Source organism: Sinocyclocheilus anshuiensis, unplaced genomic scaffold, assembly GCF_001515605.1.
Source record: "Sinocyclocheilus anshuiensis isolate Anshui unplaced genomic scaffold, SAMN03320099.WGS_v1.1 scaffold75, whole genome shotgun sequence".
Taxonomy (NCBI): Eukaryota; Metazoa; Chordata; class Actinopteri; order Cypriniformes; family Cyprinidae; genus Sinocyclocheilus; species Sinocyclocheilus anshuiensis.
The window spans coordinates 941,733-952,668 of NW_015549634.1; the positions used below are offsets into that span (position 1 = coordinate 941,733).

Below are 10,936 nucleotides of genomic sequence, written 5' to 3' on the forward strand. Positions count from 1 at the left end.
GTGTGTGTGTGTGTGTGTGTGTGTGTGTGTGTGTGTGTGTGTGTGTGTGTGTGTGTGTGTGTGTATATATTTGTATTGTGTGTGTTTCTCTCCCTGAGGTATATGTGTGAATTAAATCTAATTAGATGCATTCTCTCACGATAATCGTCCTGGAGTTCATAATGACATTAATATGTCAGATGAATTATGGGAATAGATTCCTCTATTCAAGATCACGGGGGGTTTGATCAGTATAAACACAACACAGAGCAGAATTATCATGCAGGACCATGAACTCAGACACTGCACACAGAAAGAAAAACAGAGGAACGTGTGTGACCTCCTTCATCCAACAAAACTGTGTAGAAACGTGATCGTGTAAAGGACTGAGAAAAATATTTTGCACATCATTAGTACATTTGTAGTACTATAGTACTAATGTATATGAAGAAGCTTCAGCAGCCAGTGATGAATATACTTACCGCAAAAAGTCTCTCAAGCACATCTGCAAAACAGTAACAACAGTTTCAAGGCGTGCATGAAAATAATCATTTAAAACACATATGCATTCATGCCAAGATAATGCCAGATCATATTACACACTTTAAAACACTTTACTCTACTTTAAAAAAACAAAGCCTATTTCATTTTACAATAATGATAAAAATCTGAATTAGATATTTTTTCATCCCCAAATTAAATATATCAAGTGCAAAGTAGTTATGCATCATGATATAGTGTTCACTGTCTTGACAGTTTTTTTCAACTGCTTTCACACATTTTCAAAAGTTTGCCTTTTTTTTTTTCAAAACTTCACACACAAATCCAAGAATTGCACACAAAATGCAAAATGCCTCACATCTCTTGCAAAATGAAGCACTGCGTTCAAAATATCACAAACACGTCTCAAAAGCAAACATTTGCAAACACTTTTGCCGTAATATTAATTCCTGTTAGATTTGTGTGTTACATCGAGAACTGTGTGTTGTGTTTTGCAAAAAGTGTTTTATGAAAGTCAAGGCTTGAGAATTAGTGTATGGTTTTGCAGATTTGGTGTGTGCTTCTGCTGTTTGAGTGTCAGTTTTCAGAAACTGTGTGACAAGGAAAGATTTAGTGTGTAAGCAGTTGAAAAAAACTGTAACTTTATGCAAATTTAATTGCATGCATGCACATATTCATGTGCGGAGTATAAGAACATATTTATGTTTGTGTTCATCTGCTTCTCCCATTTGCTCTTTTTGACTATCACTCTGTATAGACTAATACAATAAGATAGAACAATAATTTCTTAAATATTTATTACAATATATACTGATAAATTGGATGTTCACTTCAGTGGTATGAGATTACTGGATGCTTTCAATTTATTTCCTATTGAAGTGTCACTGAACTGAACTCCGAATCAGATAAGCCATTGCGTGGCAAAATGATTCACTGTTTCGGAGCGCTCCAATTGGATTGTGTATCGCAAATCATTTGATTCAGATCGGAACTTTGGAGCGGGTTCACGAATCATTTCATGGATTGAGTGATTCACAATCCGTGCTCCGAAGTCCAGACCTGAAATGATGGTTCTTGAATCATTATTCAGATCGGCGCTACGGAGTGCATATCGCAAATCTTTTTATTCAGATCGGAACTTCGGAGCGGGTTCGCACATCCGCATAATTTGATTTAGATCAGAACTTTGGAGCAGGTTCGTGAATCTGTTGATTCAGATCGGAACTTTGGAGCAGGTTCGTGAATCTGTTGATTCAGATCGGAACTTTGGAGCCGGTTCGTGAATCTGTTGATTCAGATTGGAACTTTGGAGCGGGTTCACGAATAATTTCACGGATTGAGTGATTCATGATCCGCGCTCCGAAGTACCGATGTTTGTGAATCATCATTCATATATATTTTGATTCAGATCGGAACTTTGGAGTGGATTGGTGAATCTTTTGATTCAGATCGGGACTTCGGAGCACGTTGGCCTCGCAAGGCTCATAGGATTTTTATTAAATTTTTCTTTTTTTATTTGAATCTGTTGATTCAGATCGGAACTTTGAAGCGGGTTCACGAATAATTTCACGGATTGAGTGATTCATGATCCGCGCTCCGAAGTCCCGATGTTTGTGAATCATCATTCATATATATTTTGATTCAGATCGGAACTTTGGAGTGGATTGGTGAATCTTTTGATTCAGATCGGAACTTTGGAGTGGATTGGTGAATCTTTTGATTCAGATCGGGACTTCGGAGCACGTTGGCCTCGCAAGGCTCATAGGATTTTTATTAAATTTTTCTTTTTTTATTAAACAGTGTGGTGGCTTCTGTGAGAAACCACTCTCGGAGTCTTGAGGGTTTGATGCCAGAAGACAGACTTTATTATCAGAGACAATAATGAAGCCGACAGACTCTGGGTCTGCACACCCTTAATATATCTTTCTATAAACAATACATATCATTCAGGCCACTATGGCTAGTCTATATCTCCTCATGTCAGCAGAATAGTACTACAAAGAGGTCTCAGTTCATCCCATGTCAGCACAAGATCATCTCATGTTTTCTCTTAATAGTAGCTCATATTTGAGCTCATACAGCCAAACACATGACTATAATAACTCAGTTACACACACTCCACTCTCCTGCAGGCCTCCATACACACAGGCAAACACATGATCATAATAGTAAAATAACATGATACCTAAATGGCTATATACACATTAATTATACTTGATTTAAATCTTCTACAACAGCAGCTACAAAACATCAAACCATTAAGGCAGTACAATTATAAAAACAAAACAAAGAAAAAACAAAGAAAGAAAGAATAAACAAATACAAATCCCTTTACAAAATTATGGTTTTACTATAGTATAGTGTAAACACAAATTAATTCAGTTATATATTCCCACATTCTCTTTTGAGTAGTCAAACAATCCAAAGAAAACATCTTTAAAACAGAAAGAAAAGTCACTTACAAAACGAGATTGGATGACCATTAAAAAATTTCACCAGAATCAACCTATAGGCTACACCTTTGTATATGCGGTCATTAGTTGCTCTAACATGCCATTTCTAGAGGGATCGAAGGATTTCATAGAATTTGCTTCATCCTCTGATTGTAAAACGCAGTTGTGATCATCTGACCAAATCCGTTTTCTCCTTCAGAACATCTTCCATGCTGTCGTCGAGGTTCCTAGATGGACAAATGCAAAGATGGAGGTAAGAAATCTTCAACATTCAGTGCAAACCTCTGGCTGTGGATCTTCACACACGCTCACATTACATGCCAATTATCTCACCTGCACTAGAATACATTAAGGAAAATCATTCCTAGAAAGGCTGGAACTTCTTTAACCATTACATCGTGTTCAAACTCACGGATGCCTTCAATGCTTTCATGTCTGATTGTCCCTAACTAAATATAGGATTTCCAGGAATTATAATAATGAAAGGGAAAAGAACAAATTATCTGTAATGACGCATGCTGAGGAACTGATTTAATGAGTTCTGCACAGCGTTAGACAGTCATTAAGTCATTTTACTTTATTATTGCAATTAAGTACATTTTTCAAATATACAGGTGCATCTCAAAAAATCTGAATATCGTGAAAAGTTCAATTTTTTTTGTAACTTGTTTCAAAAAGTTAAACTTTCATATGATTTTATATGTGAAACGTTCATCGTTTTAATGATTAAAAAACCCATGGGAAAAATGCATTAACATTTTAAGAGAAACTCTAAACTTCTTCAGGTCGAAATAACGAGGAATAGGAATGATGTTTTTATGAAATGTAGTGGAGTAAAAGGATGTAAATGTAAAGGTTTCCCAAAATGAAAATGCTCTGAAAAAATAAAATACTTTATTTTATTTTTTTAAATAAAATAAAGTATATTCAAATGTGTTGACAACAACACATGACAACAACAATGACAACAAAATATTTTTTCTTCAAATGTGACATATGTGAATGTATTTTCTTAAAATGAAAAATGGAGCAAAATATATTTTTAAATAGAAAAAAAACATATTTAAAATATATTTTCGAAAATATAAAAAATGGCATAAAAAACTAAAATATATTGGTATAATTGGAAATTAATATATTTTGAAACATTTTAGCAAATATATTTTTTATCATTTATTGCATATCTTGAAAAAATATAAATATAAATAGGAAATTAATATATTTTGAAACATATTTTAGCAAATATATTTTTCTGATTTATTGCATATCTTGAATATATATATATATTTATTTTTTTTTTTTTTTTTGCTGTATGGGACGAGTTATTTTATGCTGCTTTTTGGAGCTTGATTGTATAAAACTGCATTTAATTTCTGAGCTGTATTTTCATTCTACTTTACATTTCATGGAAGACAGAAAGCCAAACATTCTGAAAAATTGAATGTTTAAATTCTGAAATATTGCCCTCGTTTCTCCAGATCGCGACTAAAGAGCCTCTCAGTCCACTGAAGCAGGACGTGAAGAAAGGGAATCTGCGTTACATCAGCAATGTCTTTCCTCATACGGGCTACATCTGGAACTATGGAGCCATTCCTCAGGTTTGTGTGCTTTCAGACGTTTAGAAGTGAAGCACGCAGAATTGAAGCGTGGAAACCTCCAGGGAAAGTGTGTTTGATGCATGAGCGAGCTCAGAGTGGGAGATTTTATGCATGTCTGCATACAGTCTGTATTTATTGTCCTCCAAGTTTATTCACTCAAAACTGACTTTGACGATATTTAAAGCAAGAAGCACCGACTTCTTGTTCTTCATAACAGGTTTCTGGACCATTTCTCTGGATCTCATCTGAAAAAAAAAAAAAGATTTATTGTTATAAATAAATAAATAAATATTCCAGAAACCTGTATTTTATGTATATAACGTCATATTTTTCTCTGCAGAACCATGCAAAAATAAATAAAAGTTACGGAAATTAGTCAAAATTAGAAATATTTCTATAGTGAATATACATCTTCCATTTTTATTGGTCTGCTCATTTATTATTATTATTATTATAGGTGTATTTACATATGCAGTATAAAGACTATATGTAAAGTATATGTACAGTATATAGTAATATTTTCTCTTCAAACTAATGCTATATATATACACACACATTTTTATAGGTACATTTTTATAGGCATATTTTATAACTACTTTTATATTACATATGATAATATACAACATAAAATAAATTAAATTAATTTTATATTATACATATGATTATTATTATAGTATATATGTCATAAAATTATGTGTGTATATATATATATATTTGTCTAATTATATTTCATTATTTATTTCATATTTATATTATATATATAATATTAATTATTGTATATAATATAATATTAAATTGATCGTTTGTAGAGTAAAAGGTGCAGTCAAATCCTGAATTGTGAGCAAATGATTCTTTTGAATCGGTTGTTTTTGATGATTCGGATTCGGTCAAACCGCTTCACACTTTGATCTGAACGATTCATTTGAATCATTCTGAATCAGAATGATTTGAAACATCTTTCTTTAGCAATCATGCTTGCCTTTAGAGCTCCAGGAGTTTCAGCGTTCTGTAAGCGTGTTCTTCACGTGTTTGCATCAGGTCTGCTCTCGAGGAGAAGTCCTCCGTGTGAAGGTGTTGGGGACTCCGGCTCTGATCGACGAAGGAGAAACCGACTGGAACGTGATCGTGATAAACGTGGAGGACCCCGAGGCTGAAGACTTCAACGGTCTGAGAGCTTTAGCTTCAGCGTTTGTGATGAGCACGAGGGTCAATCTCAGCGTCTTCTGTCTCTCGCAGATATCGAGGACGTCTGCAGACTGAAGCCCGGATTCCTGCAGGCCACACTCGACTGGTTCCGGATGTATAAAGTGCCAGACGGGAAGCCAGAAAACCAGTTTGCCTTCAATGGTGAATTTAAGAACAGGGTAAATAGAGCCGCCGCTTAAATGAAAGCCAGGAGACGAGATTTGAGTAATGACTTCTGCCTGACGGCTAGTAATGAAGATGTCTCGAAGGCAAGAGGATCCAAGCATGTCATTTTCAAAATTGCTTTCTCAAGAGATGATCGTGTCACTGATTAAATTACTAGACATTCTCACAGATCTGAGATCAGCGGTGCGCCTCGCTCCTCCAAACTTTTCAAAACTACGAGCTGCTAAACATTCAGAAGCTCGTCTCTCATTTTGGTGGAAAACATCAGGAAACACGTCACTAAAAACACGCTTTACCGCTGTTTGTTGAGTCAAACGTCACTCGTAACGCCTGGTTCTGAGAACACAACATTTTGTTTAAAAAAAAAAATGTAACAATAGTTTGATTCTATTGTTTTAAAATGTTGCTGCAAATGTATCGTTCTTATTTTTAGGGAATTTTACATTTTAGTAAATATACATAAAGCTGCTTCACGATGCCATAGAAGAACCTTTTTGTCTAAATGGTTCCATAAAGAACCTTTAACATCTGAAGAACCTTTCTGCTTCACAACAGCTGCTTTGTGGCGAAAGAAGGTTCTTCAGATTATAAAAAGCTAAGGGATGGTTCTTTAAAGAACCTTTGACTGAATGCTTCTCTGTGGAACCAAAATGGTTCTTCTATGGCATCGCTTGAAGAACCTTTTAAGCATCTTTATTTTTAAGACTGTATATCTTTTTAAGGTATATGTTTATTAGTAAAACATACCATGTCTTTTTTAAATTTTTAGTAAATATTCTAAATCATTTTTCTTTTTAAATGTTTACAAAAAATTGTAAATATGCTATTAAATGTTTTAAAATTATTCCTTGTAGTAATATATTGTAAACTATTTTTAAATGAATTTTTTATTAATATATTTATTTTGTAGTATATATACACAATTATTTTTTCTTTTTAAATGCTTAAATTAGTAAGTATACTGTTTTAACATGTTGATTTTTAGTAAATATACAAAATGAATTTTATTTTAAAATGCTTTAAAAACAGTGTGCTATACATTTTCTTAAATATATTAAAATAATTATATTTAGTTAATATATTAAAGGTTTATTTTAAAGGTCTTAATGCTTTATTTTAGTAAATATGCTTAATTTTTATTTTTAAATTCTTACAAAATATTGAACATATACTACATATTTTCTTAAGAGTTTGAAAAAAATGTTTTTAGTAAATATCCTAAACCCTTTTTATTTATTTAAATGATTTAAAACGCAGAAAATACAGTATATATCCTTTTAAAATGATTATTTTTGGTAAATATACTAAATTCTTTTTGTCACCGCTGACCGTCCCTCACAAAACTCATCATCCAGCACAGCTTTATCACGGCTAGAATATAAAATACTTCACTACATGCATTTCTGTCAAATATAATTCATGCAATATGTCAAACCTTTAACCCGCGGGGAGAAAATCAACCCACGGCAAGAGTTTAAAAGCAGCCTAATTAAATTCAAACTTGGCAACCCTGCTGAAAATGAAACGACTTTAATTGAAATGAAGCTCCTGACAGCAGCATGAAATGCAAAGCCTAGTGTGCCGTCTACATAGGGAGCGTTCCAGCACCAAACGTGAGGTTTTTTCTATAAGGATGGCATTATTATTCAGTCTAAAGCATATGCACATACTGAATTAATTTCTTGCTATAGGCTATATTTCAGCTTCAGCAACAGGTAATCAGAATGAAATACATCTGATCTCTATACATGCCTACATAGACATCAGACAGCAAGATGGCCTTTATGGTCACGCTCTGATTGAAAATCTGCTGCGACGGATTTGAGAACAGATATTAGATATCAACAGCTGATCGTCTGGGTTTGTTTAGTTCGCTTCACCTCCAATGACTCTAGACTGAAGGAAATTTGGTTTTGACTTGATTTCTAATGTTGTGCTTGTGTCTGAAATGCGTCTCACACACAGAATTATAATTCAGTCTCCAGAAGCATCCAGAGCTTTGGGAACTTCTGAGCATGATGAACCTCTGATTGCATTCTCTTTCAACAATACCAGGGCTCTGCTTGGATTTAATCGTCATTCATGCAACGGCAAATTGTGTAAAGATGACTTTGATTGAATAGTGCGATGAGAGTTTGATCATCTTCTCAGACGTCTGATTAAACTTCAATCAAAAAGCCTTAATAAACTCCAATCGTTTACTCGCCCTCGTGTCGCTTCAGACAGGAGAAGCCAGAGCTGTCAACGTCAAAAAGCATAATTAGGGTCTTTATATGATCTTGTTTATTAATTGTAATATATTATATGATCACTAAGTCATGGCAACATGTGTTTTTGCATTACTTTAATTCACTTAATTTAAACTTCATTGTTTACGTTATACAAGATTGAACTCTATTTATATTATATATAAGTCAGTTTAATATGTTTTAATAAGTCAAAATGATTCTGATTTGATTATACTTACGACTGCAGCTGTAGATGGATTTTTTTACAGTGTAAAAATAATATTTTTCCTTTCTTTCTAGCTCATAAATGGTTCTATTACAAACAGACATAGACAAAATAGACGAACATAGAAGAAATAAAGTTTGGATGTTAGGTAGTTGGTGCAGGTATGAACACATATGAAGGCTTTCAATGCAAACTCAATCAGAATAAAGCAGTGTGACTTTATAAACAAGAACTCTTACTGAGATACAATACATATTTATATTATGTTACATCAGTTCAATGTCTATTTCTGCATCTGTGTGTTAAAGGAACATCTAATTGTAGCACATTTAATTCATTTGGCTGGCTTTAATCACTATAATTGCTCGGAAACACTTGATTGTGGTTCTTCAGGTAATTGTTGCTAATGTCATGATGATATTTCTTGACTTTTTCCCCCGTCGCCATGGAGACCAGCATCACTGTAGCAGCATCTGTTACTCTGCGTTTGAATGGCACGGTGTGAACTGATGTTTATGGGAAAAAACCACATGACACGGACTTATGAGGATCATGAGAATGTTTGGAATAATTACGTTTTTTAATGTTATTGAAAGATGTCTCTTCTGCTCACCAAGGCTTCATCGAGGATCATGTGACACTGAAGACTGGAGTAATGATGCTGAAAATCACAGCAATCAATTACAGTTGAACAGATATTCACATAGAAAATAGCTGTTTTATATTGAAATAATATTTCACAATTTTTACTCTATTTTTGATTAAATAAATGCAGCCTTGGTGAGCAGGAGAGATTCTTTCAACAACAAAAACATCTCAATTATTCCAAACTTTTGAACACCAGTGTAAAGAATGAATTATATTGGCTTTAAACGTTTTATATGCATGATTTTCTGTATGCATCCCATCAGCCTATTAAATAAAACATTGCAGTAATCGTATGGTGTTGGAGTAGGTGTGTAAACAGCGGCCTCTAGCGGTCAGTGGTGGGATGCGCAACACACCTGCGTGAACAGGTTGGCGTTCTACAGCCATAAAAGTGTTTAAATCCGCATCAAAGCATTCGTTTAGAAGATCTGCACTTACAGTTCATGATCAGGTCCAGACAGGATCACATTGTGCTGCTGCAGAAGACAAACAAACAGCTGACAGCTCTCCACCTGCAGTTACACACATACTCCGCCAGAGGGCGCAACATTACGGTCAAAAAAATACTTTTTAAAAATATCTTTTTATTTATTTTTTTATGTATCCACATTTTTACTTTTTGGGAAATTTTTAAAAAAGTTTTAAGTGAGAACATCAAAGAAACTGGCAGTTACAATACACGAGAAGTTAAAAAAAAAATTAAATAAATGTAAAAAGGACAGGGGTATGTAGCTAGTGAAAATAAATCATGTTAAAAGGAAAAAATTATTTTTTTTTAATTAGTACTTAATTATTAGGTGAATTGGAAATAGTCCCAAAATACTGCTGTTAATCAGCAAGCAGAACACACAAAAGTGGTTTCTGCCTCGAAACTGTGCATTTATGTACATAATATTATGTTAGCAAAATAAGAAACTTAAATATATTTAGTTTTTATGGTGTTGTCGGTCTTTTTCCATTTAATAAAGCCATACAAAACATTTTCCTAAAGTAAAGAAAAAATCTTTGACAATGTTCTCAATAAAAAATATTTGGAAAATCCTTTTAGAGTAATGGCAAAGCAAAAAAATAATTAATTAATAAATTAATTAAATAATTAATTAACGCACTAAAGTCTCCGGGTGCTGCTTACAGGAAGAAAATCAGTATCAAAAATCAGTATCAGTATCTCAAATTTGATTGACATTAGCGCATACATAAATAAATAAACTACGCCATTTTAAAATATTTATCAAGATTAAATTACGCTCATGCGTGATTTTGACGTGAAACCATAGACTGCGTGAAACATTTTTTATTTGTTTATTTATTGATTCATTTTTATTATTATTTTTTCAGCATTGTGACATTATTTTCATGACTGACACACACAAAAACGGGTTTAATTATGTTATTTAACTGTAAAAGTAGCAACATTCTCTGGCCAATGAGATCGCGCACCGACGGTGACGTGCCTCAAGGCGGAAGTGGCGTCAGGCTGACGTGCGCGCTCATGTGAGAGATCCTGCGGGTTACTAGAGACGCTCCGCGGCTCGCGCGCTTTCAGAGAATAACGGCAAAAACCGGAGAATTCACCGACGACACGCGTCTGAGAACCGGTGAGCGATGATAGAAACACAGAGAGAAATACAGAGAGAGAGCGAGAGAGAGAACCGGACGAGGCTTTATTCAGGCCTGGGATTAACGGAGTGTGTGTGCGCGCGTGTGTGTGCGCGTTTTTGTGACAAATGAGGACATAAATTTGTATAATGACAAAGGTATGACAGGCTGATCTATGTGTTTGGTCTGTTCGTGCTGTCATGAGTGTTATACGATAATAAGTGCATATATAACAATATTATTAATCATAATTAAAGGTAGGGCTGGACGATATGGCCAAAATTTATATCACGATATATTTCTTAATTTCGGTCGATACGATATAATTCCGAT

The 10,936-nt window shown here is 34.0% G+C and overlaps 2 protein-coding genes across 2 annotated transcripts in view; both read left to right on the plus strand.

The window, feature by feature from the left end:
* LOC107659655 (inorganic pyrophosphatase-like) overlaps positions 1–6,148 on the plus strand; it is an 8,419-nt gene extending 2,271 nt beyond the window's left edge. The window contains exons 3-6 of the mRNA XM_016448667.1: positions 3,133–3,186; positions 4,412–4,531; positions 5,498–5,696; positions 5,768–6,148. Coding sequence (XP_016304153.1) covers positions 3,133–3,186; positions 4,412–4,531; positions 5,498–5,696; positions 5,768–5,916 — 522 coding nt within the window. The 3' untranslated portion in view covers positions 5,917–6,148. The remainder of the gene's footprint in view (positions 1–3,132; positions 3,187–4,411; positions 4,532–5,497; positions 5,697–5,767) is intronic.
* A 4,327-nt stretch (positions 6,149–10,475) lies between these two features.
* sar1aa (secretion associated, Ras related GTPase 1Aa) overlaps positions 10,476–10,936 on the plus strand; it is a 5,588-nt gene continuing 5,127 nt past the window's right edge. The window contains exon 1 of the mRNA XM_016448679.1: positions 10,476–10,602. The gene's annotated coding sequence lies outside the window, so the exon portion shown is untranslated. The remainder of the gene's footprint in view (positions 10,603–10,936) is intronic.